The 22,715-nt window shown below is 34.8% G+C and overlaps 1 protein-coding gene across 3 annotated transcripts in view; it reads right to left on the bottom strand.

Annotated features, from left to right (window-relative positions):
- Positions 1–1,546: 1,546 nt before the first annotated feature.
- The window catches only part of RIMKLB (ribosomal modification protein rimK like family member B), a 101,116-nt gene continuing 79,947 nt past the window's right edge, over positions 1,547–22,715 (bottom strand). For all 3 annotated transcript variants that reach the window (XM_031938321.1, XM_031938323.1, XM_031938322.1), the window contains exons 5-8: positions 19,213–19,416; positions 9,246–14,021; positions 6,330–6,493; positions 1,547–1,729 (exon numbers count right to left, since the gene is read on the bottom strand). In XM_031938321.1, the coding sequence (XP_031794181.1) occupies positions 13,558–14,021; positions 19,213–19,416 (668 nt within the window). In that variant the 3' untranslated portion in view covers positions 1,547–1,729; positions 6,330–6,493; positions 9,246–13,557. The remainder of the gene's footprint in view (positions 1,730–6,329; positions 6,494–9,245; positions 14,022–19,212; positions 19,417–22,715) is intronic.

The following is a 22,715-nucleotide window of genomic DNA, read 5'->3' as shown; positions in this document are numbered from 1 at the left end:
ATCTGGATATGCTGATATCCAATTGGAATTGCCATTTCCCTTCACCCTTTTAAGAACTAAAATATTTAGCCTTGCCTGGACTGGGCCACATCAATTTGCCATTTCTTCAGATTCCTAAAATACTTTATATACTACTCATCAGCTTGATATTTTAATATTTACTACTTTACAATGAATACTTAATGCTTAACTATTTCATAATGTATGCTTTAATACACAAGTGATGGTAAACTACTTGAGAATAGGAACTTTTTTTTGATATCCTACTTCATGCTTCTAATGCAAAGTAGATATTTAGAATATGATTGTTAAAAAAGATAGGTTATAATAAAAAAGATAGTCTAGGTTTCTTCAATCTAAACTGAGAACAGTATCTCATTGTTATTATAGACTACTAACAGAGATGCCTACTGGTGATTGATAACACTCTTCTTAACTCTGAATAAGAACTTAAAAAATTTTTCTTTTTTAAATAGGATTGATAAACATGATGGCTGAGAAAATTATTTTAAAGTATCAGAAGCCTGGAATAATTTTATAATCCTGTGAAGTAAGATGAGGAATAAAAAAATATATTTGGGTGCTAAATTCTTCTATTTCCTATCGCAGGGGTCCTCAAGCTTTTTAAATAGGGGGCCAGTTCACTGTCCCTCAGACTGTTGGAGGGCCAGACTATAGTAAAAACAAAAACTTTGTTTTGTGGGCCTTTAAATAAAGAAACTTCATAGCCCTGGGTGAGAGGGATAATCGTCCTCGGCTACCGCATCTGGCCTGCAGGTCATAATTTGAGGACCCCTGCATTTTAGAGCTTCTGACACAAAAAATACTAGTTTTTGGTTTCAGAGAAGGAATAGAGCTACCTAACGGTGCATAATAAATTCTTTTAAAGTATTTTAGGGCTTGGCAAAGTTCCTTTAAATAGACAATGCCCTTACTTTTTTAGGGACACTAAGTAATGATATTAAAAATAAACGGTACAGGAGCAAATACCTTTGTCAGGGATTATAGGGAGAGACAGGAAATTGGAAGAGGTTTTGTATTTCTTTAGGAGAAAAAAACATCATAGCACCATATATTAATTTAAGGAGGGCATGTGTGATGGAAGGATGGTAAATTATCTATATTAGGAGTGCATTTATTATCTCCATTTGAAAAATGAGGAAACTAAAGCAAACAGATTTTAAGTGACTTGCCCAGAATTTCATAGCTAGTAAATTTCTGAGGTCAAATTTGAACTGGGATTTTCTGTATTACAGGCCCAGTGTTCTATCACTGTGCTACCTACTGCCCACTCAAGAAAAGGGGAAGGAAAGAATATCAAATAAGTCCCACAGGAGAAATCAGGGCATCAGGACTTCAGATCCTAGCTTCTGGAATAGATGGATATGAAGTACAAATGGAAAAGGGAGGCAAGGGTAGATGGAATAGTTTGTTTGTAGCTAGTCTTCAAGTTCAGACTTCTGGACAAGAGCAAAGATTAGTTGTGAAAAAGGAAAGATTAGCTAAAACTGGTAACAAAACAAAGCATTCTTCAAAAATACTGAGGTTCTCATTTTACAGCATTTTATTATGAAAATATGACTATAGTCAAATTAGTTGAGGCAGTTGCTTCTTCTGTGTTTTGTCCCATCTGAAGTTCATCTGGTCAAAAAAATCTTTCTTTCTTCCAAAATTACAGAGTAAACAAGGGAGGATGATCACTTTCTACTTCAAAAAACCTGAAAGAAAACTTAAAACAAAAAATTAAAATCAGTCTTAATTATGAGGATGAGAAAACAGATTAACAAAGGGATAATTTTTTTGTTTTTTTTTTAAATGCCACAAGTTACTCCTTTACTGAAATAATAGTATGTTTTAAATACTGCAACTAAGAAGAGTAAACTAAATATGACCCTTAAGGGGTTTATGTTTTCAACAAGCAGAACTAAAAAGCTAATTTATAGTAAGCATCTTTTAAAAGAAACTCTTAATTTGCTGTCTGTGATTTTTTTTCTGCCTCAAATATTTTGATAACTGCATTTTGTCAGCTGGTTTCCTTTGTAATTCTATGTATTTAAAAGACATAAATGAAAAGTGATAAAAAGTATAATTAGCCCTAGAATGGGGACTTGCTAGGACAGGACTCTATTCTTAGATGACGTCTGACACATTAGACTTACCTTGATTTATACATTTTCATTAGTGTTTCTTGACACTTCTTTTCAGATACTCTTCAGTATCTGCAATTTATAGTTGGGTGCAAATTTTTTTCAATTGCATAAATTGGTAAAATGCAAAATTTTTGAAATACACCTCAAAATGAAGACTCTTAGTCAACAATTCTAATTTTAAATTTCTGAAGCCTTTTAAAATTACTGGAAAGTTCTGAAAATTATAGTTAACTCATGAAAATGACACCATAAAAGAAATATCAACATTACTATCTTTAATTCCTTATCCCAAGTTCTTCTGTACTATAAAATTGTTTCCAGAATAGAAGAAAAATACCTAATACTTTCATATCTTTTATCTAGAAATTTGCATATGGTGGTTGTTGTTTGGTTGTCTCTGGTTCTTGAAGAGAATCAAAGTGATATCACTATGATCTTGGAAAGGCTCTATCACAGATTGAGCACAAATAATCCACATAAACATTTTGGAGTAGAGTATGGAATTTATAACTACTCACATAATAACAAGAACCTCAAAGCATGTTGCTTATAATAATTCTAAGGCGAGTACTGTAAATTTTATCATATTCCTTTGGCAGACAATAAAACTGAAGGTTGAAGAGATGTAAGTGATGTATTTAGTTAATTAATTGGTAAATTAAAGAACCAGGATTCAATCTCAGGTCTCCCTGACTCTAACTGCTGCCTTATTTTTTCCCCCACTAAAATATGCTTCTCAACACACGAGTGCAACATTCCAGCCCAACATCTCAAACCCTACCCTTTTTTCAGCTCAGGGCTATTATCTGTTTCCAAAGTTCTTGTTAGCTGTTAAAATGAAAGAGAGAGAGATGATCTCTGAAGACAACCCTTTTCAGTTCTTAAAGTATAAGAAGTGTATCTATTTTCTCTTAGATGTCTTTAAATTGCACATCAGAAATATAATTTTTGACACAAATCAACAATTTTAAATGGTAAGAGGCAGTAGGATTTAGTGGAAGGAACACTGGATTTGGAAATTAATCAGTAAAACAAGACTCAATGATTCCTACCCAAAAATCTGGTGTTTATAATTAGTGCCTCTACTCCTTTTCTAAATGCTCTGCAATATGGTTTCCAATACTTAATTACTCCAAAATACACAATAGAAAGTCACTGATATCTTAGCTGCCAAATCTGATGTCCATTTCTCAATCTTCATCCATGTTCTGACGTGTTGTTCATTTACTTTTCCTGGTACTATCTTTCTTATAGGTTTTTATGCCACAGTGTGTGTCATATATGCCTATATGACCACATATCTCTGCTAGATCTTTACCTAGCTCATACCTCTATCTTGGTCTCTCTTCTCTTATGATATGTGATCTCACCTGCTTCCAGATGAGATCAATTATTATCACTACACAGATCCCTCTAGCCTTAACCTCCCTCTTGAACTCCAATTTCACAATAGCAACTAATGGACATTTGAAAATAAATGTCTCATACAAATCTCAAATTCAACATGTCAAAAGCAGAACCCATTATCTTTACTTCAAAGCTTCTAGTCATCCCAACATAATGGTATCACCATCCTATTCACCCAGTCACCCAGGTTGCACATTTGATGTCATTTTCAATGCCTCTCTTCTATGTACTCCACATATCCCATCTGTTGCCAAATTTTGTTATTTCCTTCCTATGTTTCAGTCTTCTTATCCTCAATTCTCCATATTGAGTGATATAATTGAGTGAAGTTGGCCACCTTGCTGTTCTTCCCACATAACACAGCATCTCCTAACTGGAACTGTTCCCCGTGTCTTGAACTCTATCCCTTCTCACTTTGGTCTCTTGACTTCCTCCTAGACTCAGTTCAAATCTGAACTTATTCATGAAATCTTGCTAGAATCCCTCACTAGTGCTTTCCCTCTGAGTTTATCTTCAGTTTACACTGCTTATACTTGTATATGCAGATTGTCTTTCCATTAGACGTTCTTTGAAGGCAGGGACCCTATTTTTTGTCTTTGTATTTCTAGCACATATCAGTATATGGCACATATTAACAACTTAATAAGTGCTTATTGATATGCCCAAAGGGTTACAAAACGGTTCATATCCTTTGATCTAGCAGTGACACTACTGGATCTGTATCCCAAAAAATCATAAAAGAGGGAAAAGAACACACATATGCAAAAATATTGTAGCAGTTCTTTTTGTGGTAATGAAGAATTGAAAATTGAGTGGGGAAGAATTGGGGAATGGGTGAATATGTTATGATATATGAATGTAATGTAATATTCTATGAAAAACTATGAGCAGTTCAATTTCAGAAAAATCTGTGAAGACTTATGAACTGATGCTGAGTGAAGTAAGGATAAACAGGAGAATATGGTGCACAACAGCAAGATTATATGATGGATCAATTATGACAGACTTGGCTCTTTTCAGCAATATACTAATCCAAGACAATTCCAATAGTTTGGGATGGAAAATGCCATCTGTATCTGGAGAGAAAATTGTGGAGACTGAAAGTCTGAACTACCATGGTTATAGTGGGAGTAAAAAGGGAGTGAAAAGAGAGGTAAGAAAAAGATATAAAGATATTTTCTGTATAACTTGGGAATTAACTATCATAAGTGTCTTCTGGGGGCAGCTTGATGGCTCCTGTGGATAAAGCACCAGCACTGAAGTCAGAAGGACTGTAGTTCAAACCCAGCCTCAGACACTTGACACTGACTAGCACAGTGTGATCCTGAGTAAGTCACTTGACCCCAATTGCCTCCCCCTCACCCCCCCAAAGTGTCTTTGTACACTGAATAAAAACATAGCTCAATTATGTGTGGTGTCTCTTAGAATAGAACTAATTCTACTGCCTGAGAAAAACATGTCTGAAGACACATAGGAACTTTTTAATGAACAAAATTAAATCTATATTATGAAAATTATGTTAGAATTGTTCTTTTAAAAGTATACTTACTGCCTTCTTAAATGATCATGGTTATATACATATAAATTATAACATTTTAATTTGAATATTCTTCATTACTTATAGAAAAAAGGAGTGAAGCTGTGTAAATCCTAGAAAGAGAATTTCCAGTAATGTACCAATAGAACTCAAGGGCTTCCCAGGAGAGTCTGTAATTGGTTTCTTCCTTAAGCATTAGGGATATTTGCTTTTCTATCTCTGTATACTTCTGTGTACCCCGATTGTTCCAAGGACAGATAGCTTTTTCTCCGTTCTCTTTTCTTCCTTATAGCCTAAAAATTTCCCTCTGACCCAAATGGACAGTTTTTTAAAAAGAGGAAGAGGGAATGGAGGTTATTATTTTAGCACAATTCTTTGTTATCAGTTAATACATACTTCAATTTGAGAGTATACATAGAGTAGACACACAGAGAGGCTGAGTCACAGGATTAGAAATACTAAGTGGGGAGAGAAAGAAGGATAGATAGATTCCTTTTTAGTCTAATTTATTAAAGGTAGCACATTTTTTCATAAAGTATTTTTAAAAAGCTTAATTCATTCACTTTGTCACTTTCACTTCTTTCTAACTTAAATTTACATAATATAATCTCAAAAGAAATTAATAATTATTCCTTTCCTGAATCTGTTCTCAACCATCCCCAACAATAACAAGGGCAGGAGGGAGGAAGGTAAAGATGAACTAAGGCAACCCTTTTATTATTTGAAAACTCTAGTTTGTCCTTTACCTAGATTTTTAAAAATCTAGATAGGTACCAAATAGGATACTGCATTCCAGCAATTAAATATGTTGATTTGTACAAGCATAGTCAAGAGATTTATTGCCCATTTGACCACAGATTTAGGAATGGAAGGAACCTTAGGTAACATTTGGTTTAAACTACTCATTCTAGGTAAGACAACAGAAATCCCAGAAAGTATAGGTGAAAGTCACAAGGGGAATAAATGTAAAGTTTGATTTGGAATCCAAATACTCTTGATTCCAAATGTAGCCCTGATTCCATTTCACAATGTTGCTGCTTTAGGGTTCTTTTTCTTAGTCTGTTCATTTTAAAGAGTGAAACTACACTGGCTAAAAAAGTTTTAGTTACATATTGACTGAATTTTGTATGTGTGTATATTTAAGTATATATACACATACAATTCTCTTATGCAATTCTTCTAAGAGACTAATAATTTTACTCTGATTAAGAGCCAAAAACTAGGAAAAGACTTACCACCCAGTGTGTCAATCCCAGGAGCCTTAATTACTCTTCCATCCTCTTTCCCCTTTGTTTCCATCATCTATTTCATGTTCCACTTCCCCCTCTGCGGAATTTTCAGGTCACCAGTCTGAAGAAGTCCTTCTTCCACTGCAGCCACCTACCAGTTTATTACTCTGCTGCACCAGAAGGGTATATAGAAGAGGTTCTGTTCAGTATCAGATCATTAACCAAACAGGGTTCCTTTGTCCAACATACCGTGTTTGTGTCTTCCTAATATTTTTATGGTCTCTTGCTACTACATATCACACACAGTAAGGTTATGGTTAACTTTTAAGAAAAACTGATGTTACACTGGTAAAATTTCAAAATGAGAAGAAATGCTCAAGTCATTCAACAATCAAAATCTAAGAGATATTTCCCATCTTTTTTAAAATAATTGGTTACTTTCCTGATTCCACTACTAAGAACTATATCAAAATTCACTTTAGATCCACATACTTTTAAAACCTGAATTTGGTGGTTCCAAAACCTCGTAAAATTGCACTTTAGAGATCATCAAAATAATAGTAGAATGAGTAGCAATTTAATTTTTATTAAATTTTCTAGAAAACTGGAGCTAATGTCTTCCTGATTTTTCAATGTTTTAGACTACTTAAAATCACAAACATAAACATGTAACCCCCCAGCTATATTTGAAATGAGACACCTATATATGCAATGTAATGATTTATTTTGAAACAGCTAATTATTTAGAAATTCGACAACATTGTTTTTTGCTAGAGAAAATTAAGACATTTCCCCAAATGATCTCTCTCTCTCTCTCTCTCTCTCTCTCTCTCTCTCTCTCTCTCTCTCTCTCTCTCTCTCTCTCTCTCTCACTCACACACACACACACACCCCAGAATGAAAAGGAAAAAGAATACATGTGTAAAAAAAAAGATAAGAAAAAGTTTTAACAAGTCTTTAAAAAAGTTCCCATCACCACATAGGAGCATTATTATTGTCACTGTCATGCTAGCTATAAAGGTATTTAATTCAATAACCAAATGATGGGTCATTAAGGATAATTTTTCCCTTTTCCCCTCTCTTAATACTGTCTCCCCAACAAAAACAAACAAACAAAAAAAGAAGCTGATCTGCCAGTATTTAAGACTAATACTCTTCTAAAGCAGTGAACTCTAGTTAGTTTAACAGATGGAGTAAAATGATGGTCCATTTTCCTCGTCATTTATTTCCCAATTCTCTACCCCCATCCTTTGACCTCAGTATGCAGGGTGAGCCTGAGCAGAAGAGTTGGTGACATCAGGGCTTCGCCATTCCCATGGCTGCTTTCAAGAGGCCTGCTGTGCTTCTGAGAAGTGGGGCACAGGGAAGTATCTCTGACTGGAATCTAAAACAACATTTTGACCACCCACACCCCATCCCTCATCTCAAATCTCAATGGTAGCCAGCAGGTTTAATTATCATATCTAGATCAACTCTACCAAATGTATATTAAAAGTATGGAGGAATCTACTTGAAAATAATGTCTCCAAGGCCTTTTAAATTGCCACAACACCTACCAAATGTACCTGGGTCATTAAAATGGGACAGAGAATAGAAAGTTTATGAAAATATCTCTCTATGCCCCTTAAGGGTATCTATTCCATATTATCAGCTGCTGGCTATCACAATCAGCTACAGACCATGGTCCTTTATGCTCATTCCTTCTTAAGGCACTTCATGATACTACAAGAAGCCTAGTATCTGTAACTTGGCATTCCTTCATTTAAGAATTTCAGTGAACTAAGAAAGATATAACAAAGCCTCACAATTCTTAGTAGGAATGACTTCTATTTTATATGAGGAAGGTGAAGCAAAGGATTAACTTTTCACATGTGTAATAAGATACAGAGGCAGGGCTAAATGACATTTTTCTTTACAGATGCCTCATTGGTTGTGGGGTAAGGCGAAATCATGTAGGAAAAAATCTTGAAAAGCAGTTAGTTATGTGATACAAGGCTCATCAAATTTAGCTTAAAAAGAAGAATGGGAGGGGGATAAATGCAACTCATTAAACTAGGGAATGGTCTAACTGAACTTAAGAATTTGCCTCTTACCAAAAAGCATATACTAAGTCAAACTTCTTAACCACTATATTCCCTTGTCCCATCCATTCCCAACTTCCCCAAGCTACCTCCCCCCCAAACTGTGATTTTTCATCTTTTAGCTTTATCAGATCATTTGAAGATACGAAATTATAATTTTTTCTTTGTTAACAGGAGTGCCATATAAGTGCTTGGTACTGGAAGATTAGTCTTTAAATTACTTTGTAACTAGTTACTTTCTATTAACTTTCTATGTCTCAATATTCCTTCTAAGCTTTATAATCATGTCATAAAAATCAAAGTGCTATAAAGACTAGCTAAATGCTATGGTAAAAAGTGTAACATTTAGCCTAATTCCTAATTTTACCTTTTCAAAACTAGTTTTCCATACCTGTCAACTCTTAATTGATGTCTTTATACTGTGAGCTCACTGTGTACTTGGAACACCAACCCCTGTAAAAGCTTAAGCCAGAGTAGCACAATGGAAGAAACAAACAAACCCAAAACAAAAACAAAGCCAAAAAATCCCCTCCCACATTCTAAAATACCCAAATACAGACACATATGCAAAGAATAGAAATATATCTATGCCTCTAAACAGCCTCCCCCAAGAATGTTATGTGCTCATCCCAACCAGTTCTAAAGCTCATCCAAATGGGAAAATTAAGTAAACGATTTTATAAGTATGTTTATGCAATTTTTCCCTAAATCAGAGTCAGAGTCTCAATAAACCAAAATTATTTCTTAAAACAAAATGGGAAAGGGAAGAAGAGAGGGAGGGGAAAGAGCAAGTTAGAAAACAAGACTGGTGATCAGAAGCAAACAGAAAGAGTCAAATTACCTGCTAGCAGGCTGGGGCTCTGCATGGATCCAGGCTGCTGCATTTACCATTATACGAGCTGCATTATTGGGGGAAGGGAAGTTTAAAAAGGCATTGACCCCGAAAGTTCTCAAAACTTCTCACTCATCATCAGGAAGGGGGAAGGAGGAAATTTTTTTCTCTGGGTTTTTTTTTTTTTTTGGCTCCGGAAAAGGCTGGCAAAGAACAGTAACAGTGGAAACAGTTAGAATGTTTCTTTAAAAACAAAACAAAAAACAAAAAAATAAAACATTAAAGAAATAAAAAGCCAAGTTTTCATTAATATAAGAAAGTTTAACACTAAAGTTAGGCACCCTCCCCAAAAACAGTATACCAACAGGACTTTGGTAAAAGAAATAAAATACCACACAAAAAAGCCCAAAACAAAATTAAAAGCATTTCAAGTCAAATCTGGAAGAGGACTAGGAGATTCCAACAGCAGATTTTTGTCTACTACTGAGACACTCCAAAATCCAAGCTTCAAAGACGCTTAACATACTTTAAATAAAACATTTATTTTTTAAAAAGAAAGAAAGAAAAAGGAGTGAATCTGGTTATAAATCCTGCAATATATTACTTCTTAAAATCCTAGAACAATGAAAACAAATTTTAAATAAAATAAAAAACAGTAGCAGCAGAGGTTACCTGTCTGAGCACCTACATTTCCTTAGGGAGGAGGGGATCGTGTCTCACCAGCCACATAGCCCATAAACCTTCTCAAAAAGAGTGAGCCAGGAAAAAAATAATGTAACACGAGATTTGATTTTACAGTCTCCCTAAGCCCTCCCATAGCCCAAAACTGGGGTTTTACTCTTAAGTGAGTAAAACAACTCTTTGTTTACCCTTTTTTTTTCCTTTTTTTTTTCACTGGGAAGAGTAGGGGAGTTGATTTGGAAAGTCAGTGATTTCACACGATGCCTTCTCAAAGTCTGATGGAGTGCTGGATGAAAGCATGTCTCTGGATTTTTTTCCCCAAAGACTCAAATGTTCCAAAGCTGTTTCTTGAGCAGATAGCATGCACACAAAGATTTCAAAGTTGGGTGAAGGAAAAGCCAGCAGAAATGACTAAGCAGCTTGTGAATATCAAAAAATTTTTTTAAATGGGGAAAAAAATAAAATGGAATCGTCCATAGTATGTGTGCATGTATATAGTCCAACTTCCATCATGTGCAAGATGAAGAAACGATCCAGAAAATAATTTAAAAAAAATACAGTATTAAAAAAGTACAAGTGTGACAAGCTACAAAGCTATACAAACAATTCAAACTTTGACATGATTATAGTTACACATATTGACAGATACATTTCTACCTCTCCAAACAGTAATGAAGTTTATACAAAAGGTATTACAAATACAAAAATAAACTTAATTGAAACTTAAACATAAATACTTGCAAAAGTCTCACTTAGCTCTTTTAGGAAGACTTAACTTTTCTCTTACCTCTATTTAATGAAGGAATAGAGGAAAAATAGCTAGGTTTTACTGTTGTTTTCATTCTAATATGTGAACTTCCAAACCATAACAAGGTTGGTGAATCTAAAGTTTAAAACAGTGTGATTTTATAAAAATAATTTATCAAAGTATGAATAAACTAGTGATGGAATGACTTCAGATATCCCGTTTTACTTGGCATGTGGATGACTTGCTATGAATGTGTAAGTACAAGTGACATTAAATTAATTTCCCCTATTCCCTCCCTTTCCAATACCACAAACCCTATGGTTCTTTCCCTTTATTGTCAAAGGGAAAAAAAAATGTTACTTGTACATATCTGTGTGTACAAACACACACAGACACACACACACACACACAGACACACACACACACACACTCTCTCTCCAAGTGTATCTGTCATATAGAGATGTTCTTGACATGAAAATATTTCTGGTAAATGCAACTAAGCACATACTTCCTCCTTTCTTGATTTTTTTTTTTTTAACTTGACCAAACAATGTACTGGAACCATCAAAATAACAGAATTCAATTAGAGTATCATCTGATTATGTGATCATTTTCTGTTTATGGTTCACAAGTGTATGAAGATATACACTGAGTATTCTCCCTATAAGTCAAATTATTTGAATGTGATTTAGAGTATTGTAAGTTTAACAAACTCCTCCTAAATATAGTACTTTCTAGTATGAAGTCAGATACTGGCATTTACCATTCTATTTATCAACAATTAACCTACTGAATTTTAATATAATTTAATTCTATTTAAAATCCATTTTTGTTACATTCCTTCTTAAAATGAAAAAAAAAAATCCTATACAAATAAGCATGATCAAACCTCTGTTACAACAGGTTAATACTGATCTTTCTTTTTATTGCCATGAAGTCTCTCTAGTAGTATCCACGAAATTATGGTTAAGATCCACATGAAGGTAAACAGCACTGGAGAAGCAAAGAAGTGGCTCAAAGAAAAACTGTAGAGGGTTGTAGGGGAGATGGTACTTGCTCTTTTAAGAATCCTGTGGAGATTGGCAGCATTTCCATTTTTCTCATACATACTCCAACACCTCTTTGGGATACCTTTATCCCAGTTCATTATTGTTGTTGTTGTTTGTGTATGTGTGTGTTTATGTGTGCTGACACCTCTTTAAGTTTCAGGGCTTTACAGATTTAGTGGGCAAGGGAAAAAAATACTAGGGAAAGCTGATGTTATAATGGACCCAATTATAACTAACCCAATGCTGCTGTCTTCATTTTTCTTCTTCCCTCCACCCTTCCCCCCCAAACCCCATGAGTAGAAGGGAAAATTCCTGGCCAAGAGTGTGAACAAAGAAACATGAGGCCTTGAATAAACATATCCGGAAAAGTTAATAACTAATAAAAGAAATAAACTAACACAAAATAACATACACACACAGACCTGGGAAGTATCTATTCCACATGGTGGCTTCAAGTAGTTACTTTCCCCCAACCCCCTTGGTGAAGTCTAGTTCTTAAAACAACTTATGTTCTGTTCCTTGAAGTCAAAAACTACATACTTCCCTTTAGATCCCATTGACTTTATCTGTTCTTTTATCTTACTTAAAGTCAATGTAAAAAAAAATCATAAACCCCACTAGTCACTCCCCCATGTCAAACACACACACACACACACACACACACACACACACACACACACACACCCTCCCACTTTCTAAAATATGAATGAGAATACAAAATACTGGCATCAAAATGCATTCAAGAGCTTAAAGCTAATTTCCCCAAATATAAATTGTTTTTCTATCCTCTATCCTCACCTTAATATGCCCAACCACCACTGAAAAGACAAAACAAAGGGGAAAAAGGAAAGGAAAAAAGGATAATAAAGATGCACAGGCTTCAATTCAGTGTCTTGTTAACAAAAGGTAGTGTTTTCTTCACTTTGGCCATTGTTAAAGATGCAGGCATAGAGCAGGGAATATTGGACTAGCATGTATTAAAAAAATGCAACATTAACATAGTATATATCTTCCAAAAGACTAAAACACTAACAAATACAAGGCAATGCACATATTTTTAAACTAGTGTAAGTTTTTCCACATTCGATTAAATGTTACTTTGTACACCAAACATTGCAACGCTGTTCATCTATCTTCCATTATGCAAACATGCTACTTCTGTCATTAAGAAATGTTTTCACAGATCACATCTATCTTCCCCTCCCATCTAATATGAAAAACAAAATGCAGCCATAAAATGTGAAGCATCCATGCTAAAATGGTTCTAGAAGATTTGTAAAGACATTTGGACATAAGAGTTCGATACAGAAATGGCAGAAATTTAGTTTTGTATATTAAAAGGTTTCTTTAATTTTAGATGTTTTCTCTGACCTGTTTCTAATAAATGATCTTGAGAGGGGAATTACGATCTTCAATAAAATACTGACTTTCCAAATGCAAAAAATATAAGGGATCGTGCAAGAATTTTACATCCCCTTTTTTCTGGCCCTAAAATACATTCATTTTGAAGATTATTTTAAAAGTAGTAACAGTGAAAGAATTATCTACTTGAACTATAGACCTTATCCACTTTTCTGCCTTGTTAATTCATGTAGTAAAATTCCATTTAATGGTTCTGCAGTATTAAAAAATGGAGGATAGCAGTGACTGAAAAACATAAGTTTTTCCTTTTCTCTCTTTGTTCTCTTATCTAACCTGGCTCAGTTTCCCCTCCAGCTCCCTGAGCTTCTCTCATAAACAGCATTGCAAGTTGGTTTCAAAAAAGGAAGGAAAAAAAGGAAAAAAAAAGAGAGAGAGAGAAAGATTTACAAGGGCTTTGTTCGTTAATTATTTACAGGTGGAGTCACTCCACCAGGAGTTTGATTTCATTGGCTAGCAGCTGGTTCATGTTGAACAGGCCCCCTGGGAGCTTGGTGAGTAGCTCCCTCTCCGTGGTTTCAGGGTCGCTGTCGACAGAGCTGGAGCTTGCGCTCATGTTGTCGACAGCAGTGCTGGCTGGGGGGCCCAGCTCTGGCTCACTAGTCTCGCTGGCCGTGGACACCACGGAGAGCAGGGACATGCGCCGTGTGAGCCGGCCAGGGGGCAGAAGGGAGGTGGCATAGTCCGCTATCATACCAGCTACGTCTAGATTACAAGCCTTATCAAAGGCGATGAAACCTACATTTGCATTGGCCTCGCAGACGCAGAACGAGCCGTCATCTTTCATCAGTAGGTCAATGCCACACACATCCATCCCCAAGATGTTTGACACCTGAATGGCAAGCTGTTTTCCTTGTTCACTCAGCGAGCACATCATTCCCACACCACCTAAGAAAGGAAAAGCCACAGGGATATCTATAAACATGATTGCATTTTCTCAAGGTTAACAGATTACACACAAAACCTCTACGTTTCTTGATGTGACTAGTCTTCTTAGACTCCCCTAAGTAAATTCAAATGGGTTCTAGCCTCCTTTCTACATTTTTTAAAAAGTGACTTGCCCAGGGTTACACAGCTAGTATGTCAACTGTCTGAGGTTGTAGTTGAACACAGGTCCTCCTGACTCCGGGGGTCCATGCTCTCTATCTACTGCACCACCTCGCCGCCCATTTTCTATCTTCTAGAGACATAAAAGTGGGTCCTAAATTCAACCTCTTTATTCATGAATGATCCCCAACCCAATTTTTTAGAACTAAGATGTGAAGTCCTCAAAAGCCACAATGTGTTCTATTTAAGCCTTTCCTTTTACCACTTAGGAAGTTAATACTTAATGACTTGGTTGGATTGCGAAAATATCTATGCTTTTGTTCACACAAGTACTATGATATAAATAATTTATGTAATGTTTACTATATGTTAAACACTTTATAATGATTTCATGTGATTTTTACAACCACCCCAGGAGGCAGCGCTGTTATAGCTCTATCTAGTAAGTATCTTAAGGATGGATTTGAAGTCAGAACTTTCTAACACGAGCCACTACATTATCTAGCTGCCTCAGAAATGGAAAGTCATGTATGGGGAAGAATAAGTAAGCCATTTTGGCTGGAATAAGAAGTGTTCCAAGGCAAAATAACATTTTGACCAAAGCTAGAAACAAATTATGTGGTGTTTTAAAAACTAAACCAAAAAAAAGTTTTTGTTTATCTTGGTGACATAACAGAAAGGCACTGAAGCTTCTCAATTAGGGGAATGACAAGGACAAAACTAATTTTAGAATATAGATGTTCTTGCTTTCTGCAAGTAAACCATTTGGTAACTTCTACGTAAAGTGATTTTTATGTAATATGAATTTGGTTGTGGACATGGGAACAGGAGGGAGAGAAAGAAGGTGGCAGGAAGGAAAGGAACTCTATGTCCATGGAGTGAAGAGACCAGGATATAGTTTGAGGGGACTATATGTGAAGACCAGGGATACAAAAGCAGGAGTTGGAGGTGAAAAACAAGGGGGCCTGGGGCCTGGCTGGAACCATGAGAAAACATGGGAGAAGACATGTGGGGCTCAGACATAAACAGACACAGGAAAGAAAAAGCAACACATGAGACTCGGGGTCAGACAGGGCCAGATAGACATACAGTACCTAATATGGACAGAGTAAAGACAGACACATAGAACAGGAACATAGGTCTCTCTTCCCCTGCCTGTGATCTGACAGCACCAGTCTCTCCATGTGACAGTTCTGCTTTCACTTGAAGGGTTTTGTTTTGTTTTTTGGTGGGGGTGGGTGGGATGCAGCAGAAATCCAAGCCAATGGACAAGAGTGTAGAGAGAGAGCACAGTAAAGTTAACAGGATTTTTTGGAATTCAGATTTCTTTCAGAAACCATTACCCAAGGCAAAGGTGTATAATGTTAATTTACAGAAAACAGAAACTGACTTTATCAATTTGGCAGCTGTATAAAATATGGATTGAAGAGGAGAAAAGACATGAAACAAAATAGAAGATTACTGCAGTAGCCTAGGATAAAGATGGTATGAGGATGATTCTGGGAAGATGGAGTAGGTTTGGCAAATTTCAAACCTGAACAAAGACCCCAGGCCTGAGATTTACCAATGTCAAGTGCAAACACCTCTGAGCTAGCTCCCAGAAATATCAAGTGGGAACCCCTGGGATGAGATGGGTTTGGTCAGAGCCTCAGCAGGAACCACAGAAACTTTTACCTTCTGGACTGCATGTCTGAATCAGGGAAGACTGAGGGAATCTTGCTTGATTGGGAATGCCAGACCCAGCTGTGCTGCAAAGGCATGACCCTGAGCAGGAAGGACCCAGCATACCAGAAGTACAGAGGCAGTAGGACAAGGACACTGCTGACTTTGGGCACTTTCTGGAGGGTGGAGCTCTTGCTTAGGGGCTTCAGGTCAAAGAGGAGAGCTGAGGTGAATCTAAAGATACCATCTCCACATCCCATGATTAGGAGCTTACATTAATACTCCTAATTAAAAAAATATGAATCAGCAAAGAACCCAATCATATATAGACTTACTATGAGAATAGGGAAGACCAGGGTTCATTTTCAAAGGACACTGAAGTAAAAAAAAAGTTTTTTCTACCTCAAAGAGTAATATTAAATGATTCCCTACTCAAAGACAATTTATAGAAGTTCAAAAAGTTATTTAGAAATCAAATTTTCTAAAAATTTGAGGAAGAACTAAAAATAAATAAAGAAGGAAAGGAAGAAAGAAGAAAAAAAGAAAGAAATTAAAAACCATCCAAGAAAAACAAGATTATTGAAAAAAAAAGTTAACTAACTAGAAAAGAAGATAAGAGTCTCAAAGATGAAAATAATTCTCTGAAAATTACAATTGGGCAAGGGAAAGCTAGTGAAGCTATGAGACCAAAAAAATAACAAAACAGGTAATAAAGAATAAAAACAATAGAACAAAATGTAAAACATAAGAAAAACAACAGAGATGGAGAACAGGAAAAAATATGAGAATTATCAGACTACCTGAAAGCTGTGACCAAAAGAAGAACCTTGATAAAACAGTGCAAGAAATAATCCAAGAAAATTATTCCAGAGTGATAGAACATCAGAAAAAAGCAAAAATAGAAAAAAAAAATCCTCTGATCACCACCTCAAAGAGATCCTTTGTGGAAAATAATTATTCAATTTTGGCCAAAATTTTAAAAACCCCAGATCAAAGAAAAAATTTTGCAAGAAACAAGAAAAAACAATTCAAACTCTGGAGCTACAATTGTACAGGACGTAGCAATCACAATAAAAGACCAAAGTCCTGGAATGATTTCTACCAGCAATCAGAACTAGGCCTACAGTCAAAAACATCATATTCAGCAAAATTATCCATTAATATTGAATGAAAAAAAAAATAGACATCCAATAAACTTGCAGATTTTCAAGACTTTCTATCAACCAAACCTGAACTCAATAGAAAATTTAATATAAAAGAACTGTTTTCAAGGACAAATTCAGAGTACCCTGAACTTTGTGAATTTATTTATATGAATTGATGCAGAGTGAAATGAGTAGAATCAGAAGAATTTATATATTAATTAATTATAATTTATATAATAACATAAATTTGTAAAGACAAACAACTTTGAAAGGCTATAAAAGTGATCCACATAATGAATAATCACAATTTCAGAGGACTGATGATGGACTCAGTATAGAATTAGAATATATATTTTGGATATATGAAAATGATCAGCCAAGTGAAAAAATTAATTTCACTTGACTATGCATATTTGTTATATAAGTACTGTTTTTGTTTTTCTATTTTATTAATGGATGGGAGGAAGGTATGAATTAGAAAAAAATTTTTGTTAATTGAAAAAAATTAAATTTGATAGTCAATTTCCTCATCTATAAAATAAGGAGGCTGAGCTAAATAACCACTAAGGTGACTTCCATATCTAAAGCCTATGATCTTATTCCAAGCAAATCTTAACCTAGGTTATACATATATAATGTTCACAAATATAGTTTTCATCTAGAATTTAAATTTATGGCCAGAGCTGTGATTTTATTGATGTGATTATCTCACTTTGAGGAAATTCTTTCTACCAATACAGATCAGCTGCTGCTTTGGAACTGATAGTTTCAGAGAACTGCACAGGCATTGAGAGATTCAATGATTGTTCAGAGTCCCACACAGCAAGTATATGTCATAGTCAAAATGTGATCTTAGGTCTTCCTGACTCTGAGATGAATCATCCAGTAAGTCAATAAACATTTATGAAATACCTACTACAAGATAAGCATTATGCTTAGTGCTGGGGATACAAAAAGAGACAAAAAACCCAGTCTCTGTCTTCAGGAGCTTACAATCTAATTTTAATACTGTATTTTTTTTGCACATAATAGTATTTGAAGATAGTAGTTTTGAACATAATAGTATTGACATTAAAAATGGACACTGTCTACTTGAGAATAATTTACATACACATTAGCAGATCTATATGGTACCTGAGGAACTGAGTTCAAATCCCAATTTAGCATTACACTGCCTGTGTAAACTTGGATACACTGTGGCACCCCTCTGGAACCCAATAACCTGATTTGTAAAAAATAAAGGTTTTTGATGATATGATCTCTAGGGTCTCTTTGAGGTATATATCCTATATTTTTAAGTAAGCAATGTATTCGTTATATACAAAGCACAAAAATAATAGGGTGAAAAAATGCCTTTCCCCCAAATGCTATTGATTAAGGAAGGCTACAGCTGTAAAGCTTCTAATGAAGGAACTACTTCTGCCACCCCTCACTCTTCCTTCTGCCTATCAAACCACAACACAGCATGGGGTTTTGGGGACCCTGCAAAGGTGTAGGAGATTAGAACTAAGGAGGGGAAACTAAAAAACATCCTTGTCAACTCCACTAATAGTCATGATACTATTTACAAACTGGAAATGGAAAATCAATAGTTCAGAGAATATTTCTTTCTAGTGTTCCAAAAACAATGTGAAATATACACCCTATTTAACAACAGGTTTATAGTACCATCTTCATATTTAGATTGTAGATTCTAGAATCTATAGCTGCAAAAAAAATTGTGGGAATCATCTAGTAAGGGAATCCCCCTTACTCATAAAATGAAGAAACTGAGACTCAATGGGAATGAATAACTTGTTTAAGAACACATAGACTATAGGGATTCTGAGGACTTAAGTTCAATCCTTGACTTAATATCTAAATCCTCAGAATCTATATCCTATTGCAGGGGTCTCAGACCTTTTAAATAGTGGGCCAGTTCACTGTCCCTCAGACTGTTGAAGGGCCGGACTATAGTAAAAACAAAAACTTTGTTTTGTGGGCCTTTAAATAAAGAAACTTCATAGCCCTGGGTGAGAAGGATAATCGTCCTCAGCTGCCACATCTGGGCCGCGAGCCATAATTTGAGGACCCCTGTCCTATTCTCTACTACATTATATTGTTCTATATAGGTGTATAGCACTATTATTTATAATTTATGAAATAAAAAAAACTTATTTGCTTTAAATAAGTGCACACTGGAACAACTAAACTATCCACTTATATGATAATATTACAATTTATACCTAGCGAGCAGTTGCTTTGCATTCTTCCATCCGTTGAACAGCGCAGCATAGTGCCTACTACACGGCCTCCCACCACAATGACACGTACATCCCGGCCATGGGATTCCTTTACATACTTCTGGAATAGGTATGGAGCTTCATGACGAATAAGATGGCTTAGATCAGCCAAGTGATGCTTATCTCGAGCCAGGAAAACAGCTTTACCTTAAGTAAGAAGAAAACAAAAGGGTGCTAAAGTAATTTTACTATGTCAATTGATAATTCTGTCTCCTTTTTGGCACCCACCACCCAATACCATGATACTTAAATCAGTAATATTTTAATTTTCCACATTGAACTGTCATGATCATTTAGTGAAGTCTTAAAGTCTGATATTAAATAAAACTTCAACAGAAAATGGGAACAGGAAAAGATAAAGGAGCAATTTCCATTTCTTTTTAACTAATATAATATAATATAATATAATATTTATAATATATTTATATATTATAATATATATTAAATATATATTTAATATATATTATAATATATAAATATATTATAAATATTATATTATATTATATTATATTAGTTAAAAAGAAATGGAAATTGCTCCTTTATCTTTTCCTGTTCCCATTTTCTGTTGAAGTTTTATTTAATATCAGACTTTAAGACTTCACTAAATGATCATGACAGTTCAATGTGGAAAATTAAAATATTACTGATTTAAAAATGACTTGCATTTCTATATCATTTTAAAGGTATGAAAAATATTTGGCATGCACTATATCATTTCATCTTCACAACATTCCCTTTGGGGGTAGCTGTTATTAAATATCAAAGTTCTAATTTAAAAACATCTAAGGATTCTAGATGAACTTGAAGAATTTTGTCTTCTTTTCTTTGAAACCTAACTTCTAAAAATAGAATATGAGACTCAACATCCTAGACTTCTATTTTGGAATCTTACCCTTTCCTTTTCCACTACTATTTCAAAAGCCATTTGAAAGCATTTCTGCTATAATAACCTTCATTTCACATTCTTTAGTATCTTTGCTAGGCAGAAGCATAGGCCTTCTTCACTAAAAACAATCAAGAACACCATGATCTCTCAAAAAGGGACATTTTGATTCATTTAATAATAAAGTAAATAAGATACCTTTTAGTAGTGAAAACGGGAAAAGCTGGGAGAAAAATTTGCCTTTTAGAGAAAAGGGTGTATAGTCTAGCTAAAAACAATATCTGATAAGGCTGAGCAGGTTCATCACTCTCTCTTTTTTTAATTTTAACTTTTTGTTGACAGAACATATGCCTGGGTAATTTTTTTTACAACATTATCCCTTGTACTCACTTCTGTTCCGGCTTTACCCTTCCTTTCCTCCACCCACTCCCCTAGATGGCAAGCAGTCTTATACATGTTAAATATGTTACAATATATCCTAGATCAATATATGTGTGCATAACCGAACAGTTCTCTTATTGAACAGGAAGAATTGGATTCAGAAGGTAAAAATAACCTGGGAAGAAAAACAAAAATGCAAACAGTTCACACTCATTTCCCAGTGTTCCTTCAATGGGTGTAGCTGCTTCTGTCCATCATTGATCAACTGGAACTGAATAGATCTTCTCTTTGTTGAAGAAATCCACTTCCATCAGAATACATCCTCATACAAGTATCCATGCTGAAGTATATAATGATCTCCTGATTGAGCAGGTTCATCTCTATAGCTACCTCCCTTGCTGATTCCATAGAGTCAGTTCCTAACTTACAAAAAGGTTTTGCTCCAAAAATTCATTTATAAAATAGTAATGAACACAATTTCCCATAGAAGCAATGTAAATAGTGACCAGATTTCTAAATTAACTTATTTTAATCCATTTAGATTATGTAAACATAATGCAACGCAAAAGAAGTCTTAGTAAACTATTGGATTGACAAAGTATTTCAACTCTGTGACTTAGTGTCCATGAACAGTCAGAACAATGGTTCTTCTCTTCACAAGAATCAAATTCTGATTCTTTTGGCTTAATATTTTCGTCACTTAAATTCTCTGATATTTTAAAGATAACTTAAAGAGGTCTATAAAGGGGTCAGTCTGCAGAAAGATGTAATTATCATCATGAAAAGCAGGGCAATCCAATCCAATAAGCATTTTTGAAATACTTACTATGTGGAAGTCATTGGGGATACTGACAAAAGTGTTGAGTTTACAATAAGTAAATAGATAATATACATGATATTGAAAGGAGATAGCATATAAACAACCAGAAGGATCAGAAAAGGCTTCATTTGGGCTAGGGGTTTCCAATGATTGTCAAGGGGACAAGCTCTGTTCTTTGTATGGGAAATATTTAGAACATAATTATATTAACTTATTGAAATACTACAAAAGTCACCGTTAAAAAAGAAATTGTGCAATGGAGAGAGAAGAGGGTAGAATGAGGAAAGATTTATTACAGTACACCTAAATGTTTTGGAAGAGACTATGGAAGGGATAATTCTCTACTAACTAAAATCATATGAATAAGCTTTAGATACAAAACCCTTTCCATACTTAGCTGGAAAAATAAGGATAAAGACTCAGTGAAGGATGAGCTAATTTTCTTTGTAATGAGCAGAAACTGATTTCCAATCAGTGACGTTACAAAATCTTTGGTGTACTACTAAAGAAACATATCCCATTCTTACTAAATGTACCTTAATTCCATTTATAGCAACTTATTTTTGTGAAAATTTAATTATAATAACTTGTCTTTGTGAAATCAAGCTTCTCTAATCTGTTTTCAAACAGGAATAAACAAAATGGAAGCTGAACATACGCAGATGATTTCTTTCTAAAATTATATCAAAAATGGTATATCCAAACTGGTTAGCTGACAAGAAACAGAATTAAGGGCCTCATCAACTAATTTGATTGTGTTCCGATAAACATTTTAATAACTTTATAATATGAGGAAGTGTCATATAATAAAAATTAAACACCTATGTGCCTGAAACAATGCCAAGTATCCTAGACACAAATAAAGACAACCTTGACCTCAAAAGGATACATCTAACAGGAAGACAACACATAAAAGGTAACTGAAAGTGGGAGTGAAGCTGGCACCATGACATTGAGGAATACAAAACAAAGCAGTGTAGCTGACAAGAAATGAACTGGTTGGGCTTCTGAGGTTACTTTATGCTGGGGATTTGGAAGGAGTAATTTATTAAATAGAATTGTCTTCATGAAAGAAATTAATTTATTTTACTTCTTACATGGAATCTAATTGCTTTTATGTTGAAGGGGAAGTATAGGGATGTTTACTGAAAGACAAGGGATAAAGTTTTTACTAAACCCTTATGATGGATGATGGCACATGAACCAAGCTTTGAAGAAAACTAAATTTTCTATGAGAAGGAAGATAGGAGAATATTTTGGGCATGGGGACAATTTATAAAGAGAGCTGAAGGCAGGAGATGGAAGGCTACTTTTGGCTATTCTAACTAATTTGACTGGAACCATAAATACTTAACATTATGT

The sequence above is a fragment of the Sarcophilus harrisii genome, chromosome 5 (genome assembly GCF_902635505.1).
Source record: "Sarcophilus harrisii chromosome 5, mSarHar1.11, whole genome shotgun sequence".
Lineage (NCBI taxonomy): Eukaryota > Metazoa > Chordata > Mammalia > Dasyuromorphia > Dasyuridae > Sarcophilus > Sarcophilus harrisii.
This window is presented reverse-complemented; position numbering and strand designations above follow the sequence as displayed.